The sequence below is a fragment of the Buteo buteo genome, chromosome 5 (assembly GCF_964188355.1).
Source record: "Buteo buteo chromosome 5, bButBut1.hap1.1, whole genome shotgun sequence".
Lineage (NCBI taxonomy): Eukaryota > Metazoa > Chordata > Aves > Accipitriformes > Accipitridae > Buteo > Buteo buteo.
Window position 1 is genome coordinate 4539181 of NC_134175.1, and position 25690 is coordinate 4564870.

General features: G+C 50.6%; 1 protein-coding gene across 6 annotated transcripts in view; it reads right to left on the reverse strand.

Annotated features, from left to right (window-relative positions):
* Positions 1-25690, reverse strand: part of SAMD11 (sterile alpha motif domain containing 11) — a 123861-nt gene that overhangs the window by 21165 nt on the left and 77006 nt on the right. For all 6 annotated transcript variants that reach the window (XR_012650329.1, XM_075027292.1, XM_075027293.1 and 3 more), the window contains 3 exons: positions 17232-17324; positions 10407-10571; positions 4551-4695 (listed from right to left, as the gene is read on the reverse strand). Coding sequence is in view for 5 of the 6 variants with exons in the window: in XM_075027292.1 (XP_074883393.1) it covers positions 4551-4695; positions 10407-10571; positions 17232-17324 (403 nt within the window). In the remaining variant the exon portion in view is untranslated. The remainder of the gene's footprint in view (positions 1-4550; positions 4696-10406; positions 10572-17231; positions 17325-25690) is intronic.

Sequence of the window (25690 nt, forward strand, 5' to 3'; positions counted from 1 at the left end):
AAATCCTTCCTGGGTATTTCAGGCACATCTTTGCACAGAGAAAGGCCTCTGGCTGATGCACAATGTTTGTCAGCTTTCTGCAACAGAAGGGCAACGAGTGCATCTCTGAGACTCCGCGGCTCCCACTCTCAGAACACTCTAGCCAAAGGGCTCGGCTTCCCAGGACCCCAGCAGATCAGGATGCTGATGACACCTCACACAGGCAGTATTTCTTGCTCCTTGGCATTCCTCCTGCCTTCACCCCATAATTGCCTACGGTCCTAGAAGATGAATTGTGTCCCTAATGCTTCTTACAGACAGTACCAGAGACAGCCGAATACTATTACCAAAGTACCTGCCTCAACACTTGCCCTTTCTCTGACTATAATCTGCCTTCTCCCTCTCCTGTGAGAGAGGGGCAGGTTCTTCCACGCAGACGCCCTGCCGTATACTGTACGCATGTGAACAAGCTCTTGGCAACTCGTAACACAGAACCGGTGCATCCTATTTAGCCAACAAGCTTCACCACACCGATCACGCCGTTAAGCAGCTTGTCCAGCCTAGTCTGAGCACCCGTGCAATGCTTCCCGTTTGCAGGGTATAAAAGTTTCTCCTTAAAGTGGGGGGGAATGCAAGCGTTCCCTAGGCTTCACTCACACTAGCCTGCTCTGTGAGAAGCAGCCTGCTCAGTTCAGGAGTACTACCAGGAGCGAGTTCTGCAGCATGTACCAGGAGATGAGCACCTTGGGGAAGAACATGCCAGGCTAAACGACCCCAGCAAAACCAAGTACACTGCCAACAAATTTTGGAGACAAGATCCAAGCAGTAGGATCCAAGCGACTCTGCATCTCTGCAGGGCACAGCCACCTGCTACTTTTGCAGGAGACACAGCAGTTTGGAGATGGGAAGTACTCCAGGCTGGAGTAGTTACAATGACACCTTCTAGTTGTACCCTTTCCTCTTCCAAGTCTTTTTATAACACTGAACTCAAGCATCTTTCCAAACAAACCACCAGGTCCTGGCGCTCTATAATCCAAGTCTGAATCAATGTAGAGAAGGATCTAGGAAACCAAAACCATGAAACCAAATGGATTCTCAAGCCTGCAGCCTGAGTCTACTTTTGGCAAGACATACCACTTCTACTAACTCTTTTCAACAGATGAGGAAGCTGGAGCAAAGAGGTGAAGGGACCACTACTCTGCTAAAAGGACCTTGGAACCTGGTCCAAGAAAATCCTTATTCAGGGTGTCTGCGTGCACACGTGTATATTATCCCCTTCAGAGCCAGTACCCACCCGCCTGCCTTGTGGTTAGTATCATTAGATATACCAGCCTGTTTCTGACCAGCAAAGATGTATGCTAATTAGTTGACAAATGTCTGAACACACCTATCTTCCCAAGTATTCCCTAGCTCAGACTCACCACCCACCTTTTCACACCTGAGAACTGGAAAACTGTATATATAACTCCCACTAGCAGGCAAAGGTCTCTGCATTCCTGTCCTTGCAAAAACAGCAGCACTGCCCTGATAAATAAAACTGGGTCACCACTATGGGTTTTTCCCCCTTGCTTTGCCAGACTTAATGGCCGAAGTCTGGGGTGGCTAATTATTCTTGCCCACAAAGCTGCTGCACTTGAGAGCTGACCTGATCCCCACAGATCTCCCGATAGGAAGCTGAAATGGAATTTTAACACCATGCCAAACAGTTCACATCCCCCTGCATCATGCGTTATTACTTCTGCTCCTGGGAGAGGAGATGCCGTAAATCTACCTACAGTTTGCCTATGTACGTGAGCCAGCTTTCTCCATTGCCTTCTCCTCTGTCAGTGCCTACCTGAACCTTTTAAAATTTCTATACCTTTATTATGAAGGTGCACAGAGGCTGCTTTGATTTACCCTGTTGACAAAGACCATGGCAGCCAAGTACAAAACCCAAGGCTAACAGCAACAGGGAGAACGGAAGGGAGAAATTAACCCATACAGCGCTTTACTGCTTTACAATACATGGCCACCGCTTCTCCTGGCATACCTAAAAATGTCTGCGGTGCTTTGGCAAAACAGCAAGAAACGGTTTGCACGTGACAGCTCCAACCAGGCCATTTCTGAGTGGGAGCAGAGTGATACATGCTGACCTTTAGTGACACTCAGGTGGCTGCAGACCTCTAAGGAAAAAATAACGATCGTGTGAACTAATGTCAAGCAGACTTACCAAGTCATGACTATGGGGCATAGTTGTAGCTTCCCCTTTTCCCAGCAGGACTCCCCAGCTCTGCTAACTGAGGATTATCACACCTGAGAGCCTGGCCAAGGAGGCAGGCCACACAGGGCCACATCACACCCTCCTTGGGGAAGCAGATAGCTGCAGAAAAAGCAGGCAGTCTGGTCTACCATGCCTTGGCATGGTGGAAGAAGGAAGCACGGGACGTGCCCAGCCAGGCCCACCACAGTGATGTTTCACGTGGTCTGTCTGAAAGCTCCTTGGAGAACTAGTGTGCCCAGGCATTTAGAGCAGGTCCTGTACCTACGGTCTGACATGGGAGCAGTGCGGGAAAACAAAACCAGAGCTGATAATGTGCTATGAGCCATGTTTCAGTCTGCAAACTCTTGGACAGAAACAAGGCTCCAGAGCATATAGCGCAGAGAAAAAGACAGCTTCTTTGTTTTGTTCCCACCAACACAACCACAGGCTGGTCCTGCTTATAGGCAAATAACTAGACCTTTACAAGCAGGTGCAAATACCCTTGCTCCACGCAACATGCCACGTTATACTGCTCTTTGAACCGAGGTTCTCAAAGGCTTTCCCAAACGTGAAGTGCAACCTGCTTTCAAAATGAGAACCACTGTCACTGTGCAGCAGGGGAAACTGAGACACAGAGTGACTCCTGCAAACTCAATCCAAGGTCCCACAGGTATTTCTCTCAACATCAAAGGCAGGTTGTGGCCCTGTGTGTTCCTTTCCCCCACCTCATCTCAGCTGGATTTCCCTCTCACTGATGCCAATGCAACTCTCGGCAGGGCTACTTGGAGAACTGAACAGAGATGAGAAGTTAGTGGTCTTCTCCAACCGTTAACTCCTGGTCTTCAGTCTCTATCCCCTGACCTAGCAAGTAACTTCTCTCTCTCCCTCCCATAACTGGGGAGGAACACTGGCCCCAACTCCAGTCCTCTCCTTAAACTGCCAGATAACACCCTCTTCCCAAACGATTTAACGCTTCTTGGCCTAGCCCAGCCCCAGTAGGTAGAACACCTGCCTGGCAGTGGCAAGTACCTCTGGATTTGATACATATCTAATTCATTTTCAATTTGCCCCTCCCACGTGCAGCACCTCCCCAGAAGCAACCTCCACCCTTCCGTACGTGCCTTTTCAGCCAGGCCTCCGGCTGGCCTGGCACTTCTCCAGGCCACACATAGCTGGAAAAATTTTCCTGATGACTGGATGCACTGAAACTCGTCTATCTCTGCATTCCTCACAGGTCTGCCTACAATCCACATGGACTGGGCTGGATTTTATTAGGTGGGTTAGCCAAAGTACACCCTGTAGGAGAAAGGTTTACCAGGTCTGCCCAGCCCCTACACATTGCAAACCCACTGGTCAGAAAGAAGGGAAAACAGACAGGATCTCCAAGGCTATAAATGGGGGGGGGGGGGGGGGACTTTGAACTCAACACATACATATGCATGCTCTAGAACTAATATTGCAGCCCTGCTGCCTGTCCCCACCCCAAGATGAAAGCCAAGAAAGTCTAGATACTAGACCCTTTCACGGTTTGACCCGTGATACCCAAAGCCTTTGCATCCCCGTGGCTGCCAAGCCCTCTCCCGCCTCTGCTATCCTTGTCAAAAACGCACGCAGCTTTAATTTAATTTCCTTCTGAAGTTCTTGATTGCAGAGGGAATGGCTTATGGCACAGAGCAAGATAAATGAGCTAGAATTTCCTGGCGTGGGGGAGGGAAATCAGCTTTCCAGCACTCCTATCAGTGATAAAAGGCAAGCTATACCTCCTTCTTCCTTAAAAATTTCTTCTCTTTCTATTCCATCCCAGGGCATTCGTTCTCTCTGATTACCTGGGGATGCTATAAAACGCAAACTCGACCGTCTTAACTTGCTCTGTGCCAAAGAACAGGTTAGAGTCTAGCACCTGCTCTGGAGATCCCAGGCAGGATCGGGATGGCTCCCACCAGCCAGCCAGTCTCCCACCTGGCTGCGAACGTGCACAAGCACAAATCCCCCCGCTTTGCCTACGGACACCCCAGCCCGTGGCAGGCGCGCACGCAGAACCACGCTTTTGCACCTGCACGACGCCCGGGGGAGACGTTAACACCTTTTACGGGGGCAAATCAGACCTGCCCACCCCCCGGGAGCATCGCTACCCTCACCCCCTGCCCCGGACCCTTACGGCACCCACGCACACACCTTTCCAGACCGTCTCTGAGGGTGCCCACCGGTCCGAGAGCCCCCCCCCCACCACCACCACCACCTCCCACTCCCCGGCTGGAGCAAACCCCGCCCCGGGGCGTGGGTGAAGACACAGCCGGCCCCTTCCCCGGCCCCCCCCCCCCCCCCGCGGTACCTCTCGGGGAAGTGGGTGTCCCTGTGCTGGGGGAGGCCCTGCTTCCTCCGCTGGCTGGAAGAGTTGCTGGCCGAGGGGATGTGCGCTTCCATCGCGCCGGGGTTGCGCGCCGCCGCCGCCACCTCTTGCCGCGCCCGGAGGAGATCTGGGGGGGAAGAGGGGAAGGGATGAGCTGCTGCCCGGGCCGGGCCCCGACTCCCCACACCCCCGCCCCCCAGGACCCAGGGACGGACGGAGGCACCCACCACCCACCCCTCCCCGCCGCCGGGGCGGGGGGGGGGGGACTTGCTCCGGGCTCCCCGCCTGCAGCCGCCGGGCGGCACCGGCTGCTCCGGGGCTGCTGCCGGCTCCCCGCGGGCGACGGGGCTGCTGCCGTCCCGTCCCCGGCTCGTCCCTCCCCGCAGCCCCTCGGGCGACAAGCCTGCTCGTCGTTCCCGTCCTCCCCCTCCCACCATCTCCCGTCTCCGCCGTACGGGCAAGCTGTCAAGCTCCGGGGAGGCGGGGGAAGGCGGCCGGCCCTGCGGTTCCCCCCCCCCTCCCCGCCCTGCCCCGGGCTGCCCCGGGTACTCACCCGGCAGAGCGGGCTCTTAGCGGGATCCGCCTCCGCCGCCAAGGGAGTTTGGCAGCGGAGGAAATTGTGCAACTACGGGAGGGGGTGGATTGCTGTTTAATTGCCTTCCTGTTGGAGGGAGGGAAGGAGGGAGGGAAAAAGGGAGGGAAGGATGGATGGCGGGGGGGGGGGGGAGACAAAAAGGAGAGGGAGGCTTTCCCGAGCCACCCGCCTGCCCCCCCCCCCCTCCCCGGGCTCGTAGCCCCGGGCCGCGGCTCGCCCGCACACCGGGGGGCGGCACCTCCCGGTCCCCCAGGAGAGCGGCGGTGGCCCCGGCACCTGCCCCGGCCCCGCCGTTCCCCAGCGGGGAGGGGAGCGGACCCGACCTGCTACCGAGACACCAGCCCCGTCCCTCCCACCGGCCGGGAGCAGCCGGTCCCGGCCATCCGCAGGGTGTCGTCCCCCCCCCCAAAAAAAAAAACCCCGGGGGCCGCAGGGTTGGCCGCGGGCAGCGCTCTGGTTTGGGTGTTCCTCCTGCCAAACCACAGCCCGGCATCTTCCGCTGTCAAGCCCGCTCTGCCCCAGCATCTCCCGCTGCTGCCAAAAGCAGGGGATGGGGGGCCGTTTCCCCGGGTGGCTCCTACCCCTTCGGCCTCCCCCCCACTCACCTGGCCGGGGAGCACCCATCTCTGCTATCAGGTACAGCCTAGCAGTGGGGCCGCAGCACTGCGGAGCACCCAAGGGCTGTTTTCCTAAGCGTGGTGACCCCCACCAGGAGCCCCCCGACCTGGGCAAGGGGTGACAGCTGGCCCTGGCAGGTCTGTCCCCACCTAGCGCAGCTCTGCTGCGGGGAACTAAAGGGCTGGGCCACGGAGCAGATGAGGACGGGGTCCAGAATGGGGCCCCTTCCAGCCTGAGGGACAACACTTTTCATCAGACCATCGGCTCCAGGTCGGAAAGAAACGCACCCCTCGTTAAACCTGCACTGCCGCATTAGCGTTGCGGAACCCTCTACCTATTACACAGGCGGATTGTGCAATGACAAGTTGTACACACGTATAGCCTTTCCAGGGTGGGCGTCAGCGTAGACAAGCTGCCCACGCCAGTGCCGTGCGACGGGCAACGCAGGCACGGCCAGATACACCACAAGCACACGTTAACGGGGGTCACAGCGTACTCCAAGGAAGAGCAGGCGGTGCAAGTACAGCTGGCTTGCCACTGCCCTGGCCTTCTCAGGGAACAATGCAGCTGGACAGACCTACGAGAAGGTCTAGTGATACCTGTACCACCTGCACTGACAGAGGCTACTCAAATCCCTTAGTTCCTACACCTATTTGAAAACACCCTATACACAACTTGCTTATATCCCACAACAAAACCTCTGCTGCCATTCACATGATACACGGGAAACACACACACACACAGATGCACACTTAGAGGAAACCTCCTTCGTACACTCGCCGTGTACCACTCTGCAAAAAGAAACCAAAACACAGCTGGGGAGAGGAGGAGAGGAAGATTTATCTTAATGAACACACCCCAGACAGGATCAACTCGCATATTGAGATTTCAATCCGCTCCACATCCAGCGGCATATTAGTCCTCCCCCCACAACTGATCATAAAGCTAGGTTAATATAAGAGTGTTGCATGACCCTGGTAACCACACACTTTCCATCTCCTTGCCTTCCTTTATACCACCATGCTGTTTTCCTTTGGTTCTGGAAATCCCAGCCATCCATATTCCTATTAGCCCCAAGACATGCCCAGCCCAGCTTGAGCTTCACCAATCGCTTCATCAAATAATTTGATGATGGTTGGGGCTGGAGTCCCATGGTGGGACTGCAAGTGGGAGTGGAAACGCTAATACAGCTGCTATTTTTGCCGGCAGTAAGGAGGACGTTGGTACCTGAACATTTCTAGCTGCATTCACGCGCACACAATCCCCATCCCCACGCCCCCAGCTGCGGGGACAAACATTAAAATGACGTACAATTGTGAACTGCAAAAGTACGTACAAAATAGTGAAACAACAAACCCCATCAGATCGCACATAAAAAGCCTAGAGAATTCTGCGAGCCAGGCACCGTGCACCTTCAATGTTTATAAATTAATTATCTGAAAAACCCAGGTCACTCCTTATTGCCACAGTGCCTGTAATTTAGAAGTCTGGCACGCAGCCAATTCCAGAAGCCGCATTGATCCTGAATGACCGCAACAACCCCCCACACGCACACCCTCTCCTCTCCTCTTTCTCTCCCCTCCTTCCCTCCCCTGCGTCCCTACCCCCTCACACAAGCCCCCCCCCCGAGGATCTGTTATTTACAATCCTGCACTCTGACAGTTGGGAAATCAGATTGATTGACAGTGGGACGCTGGCGGATGGAGGTTCCAGGCACGCAGACAGACTGAATTCAGAATGTGGGATGAATGCCACTGGGAGAATGGGGGCGGAGGAGGGGGGTTGAAAAGCAATTAAAAAAAAAAGATTTCTAAATTATTAACATTTTTTAAATTATTAATGTTATTGGTGCCTCCATGTGAGCCCGCAGATAAACTGCGCTTTGTACTGGCACTAATAATTTATAGCCCAACCAGAGCCCTGTGGTGTGGAGACAATCCAAAATACACGAAGTTTTCTCTTGTCAATGTTACACCAGAGAGTCTGTGCAGACTCCTTTTCTCCCCCTGCCCACCCCAAAACCTCAGTGTGACCCCTCACCTAACAAATGCTGATGAGACAATTTAATCATAATCATAAAAAATACGTCAGGCTTTTAATGTAATGAGCTACTTTGCTCATTACATGGGGGGAGAAGGGGGTGATACCAGCTGTTCTGCAGCACACACTCTGCCTGGATGTACACGTTCCGCATGTCCAGCAGCCATCCGGTGCCCGGGTTAAGCGGTCTATCACGACCGTCTGCTACGATACCGGTACACGTAACACGTTTTGTGCCGAGTCCATGCTCTGTTGTATTCAACACGGTCTACGCAGACCTGCACATCACGGTCGAATATTCAGCATCTGTGTGTCTGCATGTGTTACCCTTTTGTGCGTGATCCACGTTATATACTGTCCTCTCGCGTACCACGCCTGTGTTCACTGCGTGTACGTGTGGAAACTCCAGCCCTACGGTGCATGGCTTTGCCCCGTACCTATGTACCATGCTTGCAGGGGCTCTGCGTCTCTGTAAAGGTCTAGGACAGCTCAACACCACATCCAGAAGCATGTGCCCTATTCACGACGGCGTGCCTCAGCACAGGTTTACGCCATGGCTTTGCTGATAAGCAAATCCTTACTCCACAGCGCAAGGAATCGCCTTCTTGCCCCCAGAGAAGCCAATCAAATCAAACAGAGTGGAAAAGAAGACAGCCTCTTCATTAACCTAACAAGGAGCTCTGGGGATTCACACTCTAGACTGGAGATTCTGCTCCAGCTCTTGCTGGATGCTTCGCCGATGTTGCTCGCGCTCCTCCCCTGGATCACCCAGGCAGGTACGCGGCAGCACACCACGCCTTGGGTAGAAAGCGGCAGAGGGGCTACGGATTCCTGCGTAACACTGCTTTTCAGTGACGCTTCAACCCTCCGCTTCCAAGACTGGAACGGCATCACCTCTTCCATCTCCCCGCCTTTGCCCGCTCCAGACAGCGGAGTTCCTTCCCTCACTCCTGCATCAGAGGAGTCGGGTCCAATACACGGCTTTACTCGGGACGGAGCCGAGCCAGCGCCAGCAGGCTTTGCTTGCCTGAGGGAAGGTGAAGTGGGCCGAGGGGCCTTTAGCCTGCGGAGGGATGCTTGTGGCTCCCACGCTCTGCCAAGCGGTTCCCAGGGCAGGACCTGTAACTGCCTAGTGCCCCCTTTAGGCACAGCGCAGGATGCTGCAGCTGAGCTGGATACAACCAGCTTCCTCCGCAACCCAGGCAAAACCTATCGGTAATCCTTCAATTCACGCAGGCCCCATTAGATCCTGGTAGTGCAGGACCCTTACCCCCTCAGGAGACCGCTCCAGCCCCAGGACAAGGCAGCAGCAGCAGTGGACAACGGTATCTCTTAATGAGGAAGCTGCTTCACGACCAGGTTTTCGATTTTCCCCTCCTTGCATTAACATAACTGTACAAGCGCCAGCCTCCTTTTAAAGAGCAGAATGGCAGCATCTTCCCTTGAACGTGGATATCGGTGCAGAAATACTTCTGTGCTGCTAAAAGCCTAGAAACAGCAGACAGGCAGGTACAGAGGCACAATCTGCAGCGCACACAACAGGCCTTAAATAAAGAAGGACCCGGGGGGGGGGGGGGGGGGGGTGGCTTAGTTATCCTCAGTGCCCAGCTCAACCTCAGAGGACCACGTCACCCTGGGAAGGTCTGGGGACAATTTATTAGTGCTGGAAGCTACAGGGTCCTTAAGGCAATGCTTTGAGGAAGCCCTCACCAAGTGAGCATGTACTGGGTATGGAAGAAGTTCTCTCCCTTTCAGCAACCCTTTCCCTCGCTTTTCCACAGCGTATCTGGTTTCGGCTAAGTGAAGGACCAGATCAATCCTTAGTGATGTAAACATAATTGCTTTCAATAGATGACACCATGGATGAACCTGTCCCAGTGACTTCAGCATTTGCCTGCTAAGCTGTCTTCATTGCAACTTAGCTTCATCTGCATATTTTAATTGTCCGTAAAATCGTAAGACATTTAATTCTCATTAAGGTGAAAGGTCTTTAACACCAATTTATGCTATGTCTGCGTGTAGCAACTATTGCAGAAACTTTCTAAACCTAGCACTATCAATGCTTAAGTAAATCCTGCAACAACGTCTTGCTGTTTCAGATCCCAGCACTAAATGGCAGGAGCATCTGGCACTGCCTACATCTCACAACCCCCCTGCGTTATGCCAGCACTCGCTTCCCTTGCTCCACACTACGACCCAAGACACATACCACAGATTCTGAATTTTCAGATTGACATGAGCTCTTGAAACAAAGGAAGGAAAGGACCCCCCCACCACCACCACTGCAAAACACACAGTAGTGATGGTGCAGCTAATCTATTCTGGTAAACAAATGCGTAGCCCCCCCAGACAGCTACAGAAGGTATTAGCATTTACAGACGGCTGAGCGTAGATGCCCCCACAGAGACGGTGGGAGAAACGGTCTGTAGGATACTCTTTAGCACCACCTGTATCCATTGCACGATAAACAGGCAACATTGCAGCCCATAAATCCTCCTCAAGTGCACACGGGGGTTAGGGACATATTACAAGACTTATACCAAATGGCAAAGCGAGTCCCTCCTCCTGTTTGTAAGAGCCTGTACCTCCATGGCTGGGCACTGCCATGCTGTTGGCCAGCTGGTAGAGTCGTTGTTGCTGCTGCTCTTCAAACGTGCCGTGTTCATTCAGTGCTGACATCATGCGTCTATAGTGCTCCTCTGGGGTCATCTGAGTCACTGAGTCCTCAAGCAGAGGCGTGTGGGAGTTTTCTGGAGAGCAGAAAGATTTGGTCTTTTTTCCAGAAAGAAATACACTGCAAAATCACATAAGTATAGGGAGAGTGCGAAAGAAAAAGGGAGGTAGAGGGATATTACCACAATTTTGCACAACTCTCTAGTATACCCACTGAACTTGATGTACCAAGCTGCCAAATGCAGCCGCCCTTGTGCTCCAAGAGGTACCATTATATCTGGTCAAGACACACCTACAACCTGCTAAACCTCCAAACACGGGCACACTTATATACAGGAAAGTCTACAGCTCCAATTGCCACAGCACCCAAAAAACTCATTAACAACTTTTTTTTTCCCCCTAAAGCAACAAGCGTTGCATTATAATAACACAAAATTACCAACGAGCTCTCTACCCCAAGGTGGCAAAGAGGGCAGGCAGGATGAAAACAGTTCACCGAGTTCTCACCCTTTCATCTTAGGGGACGCGAGTTCTTTTTTTTTTGACTAATACCTGATCCGACACGCACCTCTTTCCCCCACCTTCCTGAACACCCACAAGGACACAATAACACGAGAGATGTTCAAGCACCCAGCGTAGGTGATGCTGACAACCGCACAACAGACAGTGACGACAGTCCACCTGCCCAGCTCTTGGAGGGAAGTCACAACAGCGGGTTGTTTCAGATCTGTCCATGTGGCTAAGCACCCCGAGGCCATTAAAATTACGCCCAACGTGCCTACCTCTCCGTCTTCCCAGAACGACTGCACAGCCCAGGAGGGAGACGCTTTGAGGAAGGCCCTGCCTGCTCCCTGGGCAGTAGGGAACCCAGTCTAACAATCAGGGAGATAAAACCACAGAGGCTTTGTGTTTACTGTAAGCAGAACTCGGAGAGTAATTACCTTCTCTGCCTTGGCGGTGGCTGCTCTAACACTATTTTATCTTGGATCTTCCCCACAGGCAAAACCTTTTCATTACTCGGAGAGGAACTCCCAGTAACAATCTAAACAGGGAGAAGGGAAGGGAGGGAGCGGGAAGGGCTCCCCCCATGCTGCAGTCACAAGACCACCACTGCGTTCAGTGAATGACAAGACCACCCTACCGTGTGCCCCACATTCGTGCTCCTTCATCCACCTCGTTTCGCAGAGTCCCTCAGGGCTCAGGGCAGGTGACTCTGCTGCCAGACTGGCTCCAAATTCAAGGTGGTGGCTCTGAGCACAGGCCACTGACTTTACACCAGCATCAGCACTGTGACAAATACGCCGGCACCGGACATCTTGCTGGGAAAAGAGCTGTGCACCTCTCTCGGCTGAGAAAAGGGCCCTAAGACGACTATCAGACAAGACAGCCTGTGGCAAGCAAATACAGCCCAAGAGACAAGAGTCCCTCTAAAACGTGGCCCTGCCACAGTAGCTTAGGGACTGGTTCACTTCTGCCTTGGCCAGAATAAGAGGCCATTAGCGGCAAGTGCTGTCTGCCACTAAACTCGTTACACAACCAAGCACACAGGGGCTCAGATTTTGGTGGCATGTTGTAATGAAGCCATCTCCTCCCCAAAAAGTAGGAAGGGCTAATGATAATAATAAAGTCTGAGCCGCACAAAGTTTCAATAAAAAAGGGTTGCATCACTGGCTCCCGAGGCAGTCTTCCTCTGCAAAAGGGAAATGACTTCAGGTCAGGCGTCCAGCTCAGCAAGGATTCTCAATCAGCATAGCAATTTGTGGCCATATCTGCAACCACTGATCTCTACCCCAGTGTCATGTATCTGCGTCGCCGGGACCACAGGCTTCCTGTGTAAATCACAGGTTCATGGCCTGCTTCAAGCTAGCTAGTACCAGGAGCTGGCTTCCCACCCTGTACTGCGTGCATCTCGCTTAGAAACCAGACCTGAAAGAGGGAGGCTGCACAAGATGACAACCATGCCATGCCTGCTCCCTCCCACTCCCTGCCTCTGGTACCCAAGCCTGCAAGACACCAGTGGAAGGAGCAGGGGGCTGGGGGACAGAATTCCCTTCCACGTCCCCTTCCCGACAAGTCACTCCGCAGGCCAGCTTCTCGCGTCCTCCTCCGCTCTCTTGCCGCTCCTGCCACCTCCCCCAGGAACGCAGAAGTGCACCAACTGTTTCAGTTCCCTTCTGATGCTCTTAACCAAAGGTCTAAGGAGCAAAGCCGCATGCCACAGACCTGATTTAGAAAAACACCGATTTATTTTTTTTTCCCCCCACAGCTGTGTCATTAGAGAAGGAAGGGGGGAGGAATAAGGGGGGGATTTAATAACACTTAATTACCATAAACTCTATCCGATCAGCCGCAGAGCAGATTTCAGGTGCAAGGAGGGGAGGGAGAATGGGGGTGGCAAGGGGAGGCTAAGAGGAAGGAGTCGTCCAGGGAAAGGCTGGATTTCCACACTTAAAACTTGGAAGATTTCACATGACTCAGCCAGCGATAATTCCAGCTTTGCTGAAGCTTTGCTGTCTGCTTTTGTCATTACCAGGGGGTAATGCGGGAGACTGATCTCGCCAAATCTCTTCCAGCCGCCAGGTGTGAAATGGACCCTGGCACGGTCACTGGGAAGGCACAGCCGAGGCAAGCATCTGTTGGGCCTTCACGCTCTCCAGCACGCCCCCCTGCTTGCCAAGCCAAGGGGAGCCCATCTCTCCCACCCCACGCCAACACTGCAGGGTCCCGACGGCAGGAGCCGCAGGCTGCTGGAAGACACAGGTTTTCTGTTCAGCCTGAACGATGCGTCATTGCCGCACAACCTTTCCACCAAGCTTTTATAAGGCTCGTCCTCCCCAAGCAATCCCAGACCAGACAGGAGCACCCAGCCTGGCCGTCTCCTCTCCTTTGCTACAACAAACCCATGAGAGGCCGAGGCTCCCTTTCCTGAACCACAGTAAAAGCTTAAGGAGCCTGTTGCAAAAGCATCTCACCCCAGGTTCAAAGCCAGGTCTTAGTAGCTTTAGGGTCTTTGCTGCCCGAGCTGTCGCTTGCCAGGGCAGAGAGGATCCGTGCCCACTCCCACCATAGTCAGCAGTGTGGGTTTGGGGGGGCAGCGAAGTTATTAGCAAGAATGGGGCCAAATATTGTTTCTTCATTTGGCCTAATTGGACCGCTGCCAAATCAATCAACATATGGATATTCCCCCCCCCCCCCGCCCCAAGAAGAGGAACAAATTGACAAAGGCTAGATCTGAATTGCTTAGCTGTAGTCCAGCTCCAGTTCTGGTCTGCTTTGTTAACCAAAGATGCAATAAGATTTTGTTTTGTTTTAAATGATCTACAATAGCAAAGAAAAGAGAATGGCAGAAGGAGCAGCGTATGAGCTCATCAGCCCGCCCCAGGGGGTGAGTGCAATATTGTTCCCTACGTGTGTTTTCCAGCACTTGGTCCAGTCTAGTTTCAAATCTTCCCAAATGATGAGGCTTCTACCAGATTTATTTTTCAGCAGTTCAAATAGGAACCAAAATACTCTTACTGATTTTCTCTTTTTGCAACCGTTCAGTTTTATTTCATATCTCAAGGTATCGGAGAAGCAGATCTCCAGACACGCCGTTGCCGCAGGAGCGAGGGTTTTACTTGGGGAATTGTCTCCCGGGGAGAAAGCTTCCTCCGTGACCTGCCAGCACAGCCCTCGCTCCGAGCCTCTGATATGCTCGCATTTCCATATTAGACGCGAGAACGTTCTGCTCTGTTTGACAGCAGTGCTGGCGCGGCCCTGTTTCCACTGAGATAGGGCTCTCTTTTGATCTCCGGTGTGAACACTGTGAGCATTGGGGAGGGGGGAAGGGAAGGTTACTGCTTCCCCGCTGGAAGGGTTTCCAGCCCTACAGGTGTTTTTTCACTCAGTCAGAGAAAAGGAGTGATTTACTTGGCTGCCTCTGTTCTCCTTGCCTTGTCAGGCACAGCCACAGCAGCACGAGATGTGCCGCGGGCACGGGGTCACTTCTCCTCTTCAAAAGGCTGCTTCGGAGACAATGCAGCTGTGCCCTGAGCAAGGGCTGCAACCAGGGCCAGCGTGCAACGGAGAGGGACAGTCCCCACCTTGAGCTGTGCACCACCACAGGAGAGTGCAAAGAGGCAGAGGACCAGCACCCGCGCAAGGCACGCCACTGGGCTGGAGAAAAAAAAAGGAAGGCTGCGTCCCGGGGAGATGCTGCAGAGCTGGCTCCTGCCGGAGGACAGCGTGGGGCTGCACAGGCTACGAAACTCCAATTGGTCCTTGTTTTCCTTCCAACTCCTAAATCACAAACTGCACGCACAGCATCTGGGTCCCAGCCAAGCTTGGGGCTCTAGCACAATCTCACACTTTACAGCACTACTCTACAGCGGCAGTTCCCAAATTCCAGGTAACTAGCCACTAGGGTCCACTGTGCTTGAAAATAGCTTGTCGCACAATGCAGATCCTTCTGTTTCCAACCGGTTCCTTAGTACAGAGCTGGGAACACAGGGATCATTTCTCTCCCAGCCCTCCATGGTACCCATGCCACCGGAGCACTGCCTGACCGCCAGCAGGATGGGAAGTCTCCTGGGAATTCTCAGCCGCAAGGTGCTCTCGCTGTTTGGGGCTTAAGACACAGAAACACTGGCTATAGCCCCTACTTTGACCCCTTTTTCATAGATAAAGGCCCCCAAAGCACCAAAGTCTCTGCCCCTATTCAGCCCCTCGCTATTCTGACGGTAAGCACAGCCTAGGCTTAAAATGCTTGCCACCACGTTGGAGAGAACAGGGGTTCCCCAATGATCTAATATAATAAATATCAGGTAACATGGGAGATTAGTAAAAGGCCCAGCTCAGAATTTCCATTCTGTTGCACACTCTTTTAAAGGGCAGGGAAGGCTTTCTGAGAAAAAAGTGGGAGTAGAAAATGAAAGTTTGCTTTTATTCAGGGCTTCCTAGGAAGCCCTCTCTTAACGAGCTGGGGGAATCCCTGAGTCATTCAGAGTTAAGAAGCAGTATTTAGACCCCGAGTGCATACGGCAAAGCCAAGGGCTGCTTATCTGCCTCACACTGCGCTCAACCCACTCACCTACACAAAAATGGTGGGAAGGCCAGAGGAAAGAAACGGAACGGGATCGTTTGACCCTGCTGCTCCCGTGGCAAAAACATCAATTTGTGCAAGTTCAGCCACTTTATTAGGGTGAATCCAAATGCAATAGTTTGGTTTCAGATGGCTTGATTAAAGTTTAGCCCATTCTCAGCCAGGCCACATAGGTTGCTGCTACCTGGATTCAGTTCCTAAGCATGCACTGTCTTGGAATTACAAAGGATACAGACTCAGCAGAAACAGCTAAGATGACAGCAGGTGTATCAAGTGTGTTACAGGAGTCTCATGCCCCTATATAACAAACGCATTCCAGAATCTACAGAAGCATCCTGCTGGAACTTACCTGCGCACATCTACTAGAAGCATTTCAAGGATAACAGGAATAGGGCAGATGAAAAAAAAAAAATAATCAAGGAAAACAGGTAAAGAGTAGCAGTATATAGGGTTCCTCTTTATACCTGTCAGAAAAGCCCAGTAAAAAGCTAAAGCACTTCTACTTGTATTAAAGAGTTAACAGGCAGGAGAAGGTTACACGAAAGAAAAGATTTAGTATGTTCTTGGGTAGTGTTAGCAATATTATATATTAAGCGACACTAGCATTCAACATCCTCTCAGTATGCTGCCTTTCAGATCATAATTTGGGGACAAGGAGTCAAGAAGAGACAATATACAGGAACATTACGTGAAATTAGGATGCAGTACAGGTCCCTACAATATATCTTCATATAGCATAATATAAGGTATGTAGTTTAAGAAGGCTTCAGGACAAACTGCTACAAAAAGTCCCCTTTGAGATTCCCTGAATTGGTTATTGAGAATATACACCTTGGAGAGTCTCAGCTGCTGGACTCCAAACCCATGAAACAGGATCTAGCTTCAGACAGCTAGTCTGCTTTTATTTTTTTATTTTTTTTAGTGGCCAAAGACTGCAGTTAGGCACAGTGATCAAGATGGGTATTACTGACAGCTAATTAGTTTGAACTTAACAACAAAGCCTTTAAGTGAACGGCCTGCAAAACCTCATTTAAGCAACCTTGAGACAAACTCATTAACTGCAGGCTCCATTACCCATTCCACTTTGCCAGTCATAAAGAAAGTTTAAAAATCATGTTTATAGGAAAGAACCTTAAGACAAATCAGGAGATTAAAAAAAAAAAAATCCCTATAAAGAGAAACCTTCTGCAGATTCCATCTCTATAGGAACAGTGCCATAAATGCATAAGAAAGAACTAGGCAGCCCTCTTCTCCCTGCTAGGCTCCTTTTTTTCCCTTTAAAGGAACAGATGCCAGCATGATAAGCCTGTGTGTATCTTTTATATTAAACATGTAATCAAGACATTCTGCCTGAAAAGTAGAAACACCCCTAAAATCCACCTCAAAAGCTGCAGCTTGCCTTTTTTAATCATAAAGCAATTATTCTAATTAAGAGGCAATCCCCTTCTCACGCTGCAAGCTTCCCTCCGATTAGATAAAGAAAGCACGGTGCACTGGTAGCCTCCTTCATGCACCCTCAGTGCCGGATACTTAACAGCTCCCACACCACAGCCTCTTGCAACCCTCCCTTCCCTCCCTCCTTAATTTCAATTAAGTTCCACTCTTAAGAAAGGAGAAGAAAGGGGAAGGGGATGGGGGAGGGAGAAGCAGCACTTACCCTTTGGGGACTCACTTCTGGCTTTCTTGCTTTCTAAAGGACACTCACTGCTGCTGTTGGGAGAACATACTCTTCTCTTGCCTAAAATTTCATCTAGAAGAGAGATGAGAAACCTGAGTATCAGATAAGGTTGTACTTTCCTCTTTGCAGAAGCAACCAGAGAGACTTTGGTATTTTGCTTCTCTCTCTCACACACACAGACACACACACGCACACATATATTACAAGCAGAGGAAAAAAAATGAAAGTAAGAAAAATCATCATCTTGAGAGCCTTGATCTGCTTTCCTAATCACGCAGTCCAAAAGCACATAATGACTATTCACACACTGATCAATGCAACGTTTTAAAGCTATAAATTCTGAATCCAGTTGATTTCCTTACTGAGTTTCATCATTTGTTCTGTTGCCTTTTGTCCCCCTGGTGTTTCCACTCCTTTCATGCCCTGATGCAAAGCAACTGGGGGAGAGAAAGGGGAGGAAAAAAACAACACACACAAAAAAAAAGCACAACAGATCTCTGAATCTTCCTACCACAGTATCTCTCTCTCTCTCTCTCAATCTCTCTCTTCCCCCCCCCTTCCCCCCCCTCCTCCTTCAAAACCTCAAGGTCCTTAGCAATCTTCCCCCTCTAGATTGTACGGAAACACTCAAGCCTTTTGCATTACTGCAGCCCTACAAACCAACACAAAATATCTAATATACAATTACAGCGTCCCCGAACAGATTTAAAATCAATATCCTCCCATAATAATGCTGGGGAAACTGAAAGCATGATGTTGCATATGGGCAGGAAGGAAGAGACTGTTTGTCACTGCAAGCATCAAATTCTCATCTATCAAGGGCTTGTTAAAGATGCAGCATCTTAAAAGAAAAAAAAAAATCTCACAAACAAGCACCATATTTGAGTGAGTATACGTTGCATCTGCCTGTGAATCAACATGCATGCAAAGCTTCTGCAATTTGCCCAAAGTGTGTTGGTTAAGAAAGGTTACAAAGCCCCTTGGTGCTATTTATAAGAACAACAAAATTATTTATGTTCCAGGGGACATTTTAAGCCAAGCGACTGTCCCTCATACTCAGAATCACTCCACGTTACTTTGAATTCAGCTAAGCGAGCCCAGGTTCCTGCCTTGGCATTGTATTTATCAAGAGATCCAGAGCACAGATCTGTGGCTGCCACAGGCTGAGCAGTGCCGAGAGCAGACAGTTAACGTGCCGAGGGCAGAGCCTGCCAGGCAATGCCTTTATCCAAAGAGCAATTCTGGAACTCTGCAAAGTTACAAGTGGCATTTCAAGGTTTTAAAGAGCACAAGCTGCCTCCGATCTTATCTTGCCATGACCCTGTCACCCAGGCTGTTAACAAAACTGGCACTCGGAGACAACTGCAGAGGCTTGCAACCATCCATAACCAAAAGCAAAGTAAATACAATGAAACAGTGGCAATTGGAAAGCAGATGGGAAAGGATAGAGTCAGCCAGTGACGGCAGCACTTCAGTTTTCTCAGCACTTCATATCCCAGGTGTTGAATCAGCCCTTCAATATAATTTGAATTTTATCAATCCTCCTGCCTCAGTTTACCCTTTAAGTAACTTCTCCAAAACCACAGACAGCATTAGCTTGCCAAGCCACCGTCGAAGCTAGGAAGTACCTGGCCACACAGCACAAATAGAGTCACAAGCTCCCTCCCCACAGAACGCTTCATTCTTCATGTTGATTTTCCTGGAAATGTTAGTCTGATGCTGCAAACCCTCAGCGCTGGAGGCCAAGATCATATATCCTCCTCAGAAGCGTTCTCATCCGGGATTTGTGGCTTTGAAACAACAAAAGTCCCGTCGCTCTGCTCTCCCCTCCCAGCCTGGACAGGAGGCAGCAAAACCCAACGGGGCTTGTTCTTATGTACTTCGGGCAGAAGAGACTCCATGGAAGAACTGGTGACAGAAGCACCAGTTACATGCGACAGCAGTTAGAATATGAGCAGTAAAGATTCCTTCATTTCACAACTCTGCCAAGGCACCTCATTACCCTCCCATCACTCTTTCTCTCTTGCTATTCCACTCCCACCCCCGTGCGCCCATCTGCCAGCAGACATTCGCTCTGACTAGCGCCATGCCCTGCTATTCCCAGACACGTCAGCAGGACAGGTTGCAAGTCCCATCTCCCTCCCAGCCAGCTGCATTTGTGCAGGGGAAGACCGAGATCGTGCAGTTAACTCTGAAGCAGCACCAACTCCACCAGACCCAGGCCCCCCCCAGTCTCCAAAACTGCCCACCCACTTCTCGGCACACACGCAAGCGAGCTGGCGGCTGCGTGAACAGTCGGGTGGAACAGTCTGCCGTCGGCGGCGTGCCACAGGGAAAGGTCCTGGATGTCTTGCAGTCGAGATTTGAACTTGGCCCTCCAGAGAGATCCCACATGAACGTATTAATCTCTAGGATGATCTGCAGCATTTTCCTTCCAGCATCTCAGGTTCACGTTGTACCAAAGCACCAAATCCCACACACTGAGTTTGTATTTAGGTTGCCCCCCAGCAGTTTTTATGGCAGTCAGTTAGATCACAGAATGAAAATTTTCCTTTTTTTTTTTTTTCTTCTTCATTTAAGGCAAAGTCCTGGCATGTGTCAGAGACTGCCTCGGTCCCCAGAAGTGTGGGATCTAAATCAACAAGATATACAGTGAGCAAGGAAAAAAGAATAATTATCATCAGTAGCCAGTATGGAGGCACAAAGATCTAACAATCTGCCCCAAATTTACTGAGTCAGTAGCAGAGCACAAGACTGAACCGCAACCTTTCGAATTCCAGCCCAGTGTTTTAAGAAGTCATACCCCTCTCTTAGCTTTCTTAGCTGCAAAGCAGGGAAGAGGCAGGTCACGTTTTCATTAGTTACTTAGTAAACTCACAGATTCTGGGGTAGAACCTAAACAACGATGTATTTGTATTACAGCACCAATTCTTTCCTCTTTACAGCTTCAGCCATATGCACAGCTTTGTCATACCACTTACACCTGCTAAACCTGCGCCCTTTTACAGGACCCTATACTCTAAAGTCATCCCTTTATGTCCACATGCCATCCATCCAAACATTCTTTGCACTCACACACACAGAGCCAGGACAGTGGTTGAAGGCAACGGGATGGGAGCATCCACAGTCCATCTCCCCCTGACTGCAGCAGCAGCAAAACCAAATATGTTTTGCAAATGAGTTGGCAGTGTAGCTTCTGGATGTCTTACCACCCTCACAAAGACAGGTTGTGCATTTAAAGTACATTGCTACGGATTGACCAAAAAGCCAAATGATAGCTGTTTGCTCAGCCCATGAACCTGCAGAAGACAACACTCCACCTTAGACAGAGGATGGGGAGGGATGGTTCGGGGGGGGCTTTTTGGTTTTCTTCTTTTTTTTTTGTTCCCCAAATCCCTGCTTTTGCCTCCTCTTTCCTGCCGTCTACAAAGCATTTCAGTTGAAAGAAGCCAAATCAGGGCAGTTTTTTAATATTAAAGCTGAAAATGAAAGACATTATCAGTAGAACTGTAATGTTATGAAGACAGGCCAGGCAATAATACAAGTCAGGAGTGCTAGAGGAAGCCCCGAGCATACTGATCACTTAATGCCACCAGCGCAACACAGCCCTGACCACACAACCCCCACCCCCCCAGGTCTCCCCATCCGGGTCCCCAGATCCTGCGTTACATTCAAGGCTCCTGCTAGTCTGACAAGGCAGCGCAGAAAGTGATCCAGAGAGGTTTTTGGAAACAAAGTCAAATATTTTCCCCAAAGATCTAGAAATCAAAGTGGTTTTTTTCTCCCCCTTTCATGGGAAGACAAAGTCCAGCACTCACCTGCCGCATTTCTACAGTGAAACATGAAGAGACAGGCCAGGAAAGTAGGTCAGCTGGAGGAGGACAGCACTTCTGCCTCCATACAGAAGTATCACCCGATGACTTTGCAACCATAAAGAGAAAGGATGTGGGTGTGATACCATAAAACGAGCTTGTGTAGAAGCTTGGGCAATGTGGGTTTTACCTAATCACAGCCCTCTTTGGACCTGAGACACACTGATTAGAGGCCATGGGTGTAAGCATCACCTGGAAGTAACGGTGCTTTGCACCGCTGCACTGCCTCTAATCCTCAGCCTCCCAGCACCCAGCAGAGCTGGGTGACTTAACAGTCATGTTCACCAACACCTCTAACAATCCCAAGCCTCATTATCAGCTTTGAAGAGAGGACTTGAGAGCCTAAGTCAGCTGGGAAGATTAGAAAAACCTATCTCTAGGCTTCCCCAAAGAGGGAGGGACTTTATCTCCACTCTTTACGAGGGAATCTGTAGCAGAGACGTTGCACCAAGGACAGACCCGCATCAACGGCAGGGTGAGAACCGAGCCCATGTCCCAGTGACTAAGCACAGGGTTTGACCTGGAGAAGGGAAATGAACAATCGTGAGGTAGTCACAAAATTTTTGCCCTCCCAGTGTTGTTAAATGGGTGGACTAGAGAGAGACTCCCAATTACGGCTGAGGACCGCACCAAGTTTTTCTGCGCTGTGTTATGCTACAGAACAAGGGGAAGAGATCAAGACCTATCTCACGCTCCCTATCCATATCATTGGTTTTGCTCTGAAAGCTTCTTGGACCCAGAAGTCCTGAATAAACAAAGAATTGAGCCAACTTACATGGGAAATCACCCAGGCTCAGATAGCCAACATCTAACGAGAAGAGAGTTCTTTTTTCACCTCCTTTCACATTATTTTAAGAGGAGGAAAACAGGAGGAAAACATCCTCCCTTGCTCTTAACTCCGCCATCAAACTTAAACCCTGGAGATGACAATTCCCACTGACCAGTCTGAAATGTCTTGGCAGCATCTCAGTTTATTCAGCTCTCCCCTTTCCTTTGGCACAAACAGGCTACCACCAGAGGAGCTGCTCTGCTCAAACAACTCTGGTGCTCCAGCCCTGCCGCTCGGTCTGTTCCTGTGCCGAACGTGACAGGTTTGCAGGGACCCTGGAGACTTACTTCCCCAGTGATGGGCTTGTGCCTTTGTAAGAAGCTGCACCAGCTTGCCGAGTCCCAGCAGGCCCAGAGCTGCTCTCAACAAAGGCTGGCGGACGAGGGGCCACGCAGTAGGCTGCACACAGCAGCGTGGAATCTGGCTGCACATCGGCCCCATCCCTTGCCAGCAGGAATCAATGGAACAAAGGGAGAGTGAAGCACAAGGTCATGGGAATAACGGGCCATAATTTCACTGAGGGCAACAAGAATGGGGAAAAAAAAATTATTGGGGAAGCTGGGGGAAGGGAAGCAGTGGGTTTCTGGGACTTGGGATCCTAGAACAATACAAGTGCATGCCAGCTCACGGGGCAGAGTCAGTTCTAGCAAGGAAGGGGGAAATACTGCTGGATCTCTGCAAAGGGGATGTTGAACCAGCTGCAAACTAAAAGTGGCATCCTACTCCCAGCAGGTCAGCTTAATGGCTTTAGGGACATGTCAGGCACCAGGCTTCAAACCTCAGCTATTGCACTGGGTTATCTCGTTGTTCCTTTATGTCTCCACATCTATATCTATTTGTTGATTGTCACTTAGATTCAGACTGCAAGCTCTCCAGGGCAGGAAGCATCCTTTTGCTAGCTGCTGCACCAGTCTTAACAGTACAAATAGTACAAGCAGCAGAGCGAGCTGGACACTGCAGGCTCAGGACTGTCCCTAGCCTAGAAGAAGGCATCTCCAAATGTTCCCTAAGCATCACGCTTCAAGTTCTCTGTGACAAGAGGCTCTTGGAAACAGGAAGAAAAACAGGTAACAAAAAGGAGAGAGGAATAGGACAGCCTAATGGTCTCTTACTACAAAGCAAGGAGGATAAGGCTTTTCTCTTTCCCGCTCACTTTGAGAGAACTTAACTTTGGCAGACTGGTCACGCAGTCACTCCTCTCAATAGCAGAGAAGGACTCTGATAGGCAAGAGTCAGTGACCATCACCCACTGATCTTTCTACAGAAAGTAGCACCCCAAAGGTAGACCCAGTGTCACTAACTCCTTCCTAAATGTGAGTTAACCGCAGCATATACGAAAGCTGCGGGAGCACGCAACAAGACAGTAGTTGAGTAGAAGGATTCCCAATGCGTAACATATCAACCATCCCTTCCTAGGCACGAGGAGCAGCCTGCATCGCCTTTCTCAGCTCTTACCACCAGGCCATCTGCCTTTCCTCCTACCATGCAAACAGTACCCTGCTGCTTCCCACCTCCTTGTGCTCGCTCGATTTGCCTAGCGGGAGCTGAGCACCTAAAAGGACTGTCCAGTATTTCAGTTCCCAAGGAGTGAAACAAAGGGACGTGCAGGTCATGCTGGAGCCATCCTCCTGCCTGTAATGAGGCTGTTTACTAGAGAAGGTGCACCAGCATCCCCTTGTCTCCCATGTTCTTACAAAATTCATTTTTACAGTATGCACCAAGTCATAGAAAGGTGGTAAATATTCATAGTATGAAAAACACTCATGGCGAGGATATACTGCACTTAAGAGAGAGATCTGAATTAATTTTATACGCTGCAGAGAGGCTTTTTAGCAATTGCAAACTTGTGAATCTCCACTCTCTTCCAGAAAAGATTTAAAGAATGAGGCTGGGAGGGTGGGCTGGAAGTCCAGGCCTTTTGGAGACTCACTTTCTAGCTCTAGAAAGGAGCACTTTCTAGTGGGTAAGACAGGAGAAGGGGGAAGCTTGTTAAATCAGAAGACTTAAGCACAGTTCCAATAAGGATCAGGTTCTCCTTGAGGGACCACAGACCTCTCGGGCAAAGGTTGTTTGGCCTCAATTTATATATCTGTGATAAAAAGCTATAAAAACTGGCATTATTCTTCTGACACAGATACCTCCGTCAGTCCTGGGGAATGCCACCCAACATCCCACCATGCCAAAAGGCGCGTAAGGCAATGTGGCAGGGACAGCACTTGCATTTCCCTGTGGGCTCCTAGGTGCAGAATCTTCTGCGTGTGGTCTGTGCCAGCAACCTGGTGTTCCCTCCAACATCCAGGACAGCTACTCCACCTCCTCCTCTGGCTGCTCCTTCTACAAGCCTCCCAGCTTTTCTTTAGAAAAGTGAACGGTGAAGATAGTGATTTCCAACAGAGCTGCTGGTGGTGCTGTACCCTTAGCACCATTTAAATGTCCGATTGCACTCATTCAGCCCCTGAAAAAAACAGTGCTCCTCCAGTCCGTGACAGCTTTGACAGCCAGACTCCTTAATTCCTTTTTCTTATTCCCTTAATCTGTCATCTTTATCAGGCTGGGGAAGTGCCAGGCAGCATGCAGGAGCCCCGGCCCCGATCAATCTCCACATTACAGCTGACAGAATGGTGCTAATAACTTATTGATCTAATGTTTGCCAAGCCCCACTGGGGCTGAAAGGCTGCCATTGATTGGCTCGAGGGAAGGAGCCTCTCGGCTGAGAGCAGAGCGGAAAGCCTTCAAATTGTCTTCTTCCCGAGGAGTTGGGAGATGGAGGGAGGGTGGGGAAAGGAGAACAGGGAGGAGGACAAGGGAACTAAAGAGAGGAAGAGAAATGGAAAGGAAGAAGGGTGCACGTGTGAGATGGGGATTAAGAATAGGAAAGGAAGGCGGGGGGGAGGGTTTGAGAACCAAAGAAATGCAAGGAGGAGGGAAAAGAGCAGTAAAGGGGAGAAGAGCAAAGGGAATAAAAGGGATTGGGAACAAAAAGACTGTGCAGAACTGAAAAATTAATGAAATAGGCAGTTGACCCTCTTCTTGCTCACAGCAAATCGTTAATAAAATCTTTCCAACCCGCAGCCCTTCATCCTAGGACAGCTCCTCCCAGGTTTGTTCATATCTGACGTAAAGCATGCAGCACTGCTGACTCCCCCGACCAGGTCTGAAACCACAAGCTTGCATCTGGGGAGAGGGCATCATCAGGACAGATTCCAGTTTAATTTACGAGTCTGTTCCCCACAGTGATATACATGCAACTTAACCCTTGAGAATCCCCACCCATCTCCTTGATTTGCACTGAAGAGGTTAATAGCCGTAGAAAGTCATCAGACATGCTTAGCAGAGGGAAAGGAGTTGAGGGTCTTTATTGTGTCCCTGTGGGGAAACCTGGGCTTACCTCTATATGCAGAGACAGCAGGAGGTGAAAAACCCAAACCAACGCATGACCTTTCACAAATTGTAGTAATGGTTATCGTCTTCTTTCCCATTTACCCTAGATCAGCGCAGGGCAGGCCGGTTTTGCCAAAGGATACACGTGTTGGAGCAGTGCTATAAGGCAGGGACTGAGCTGGCAGGGCTTCAAGAAAAGGCAGTCATGGTCACACACTACCCTGGCAGGTTTGCCTGCCCTGGGGCTCTAAACGCACAGTACTCATGGTGGCCAGCTCTGTTTTCCTGGTGGACTTCTCTCAAGGCTATCAATCCAAAAGGCTGGTTCAGTATTTTCACACGTCTCCTCCAACACA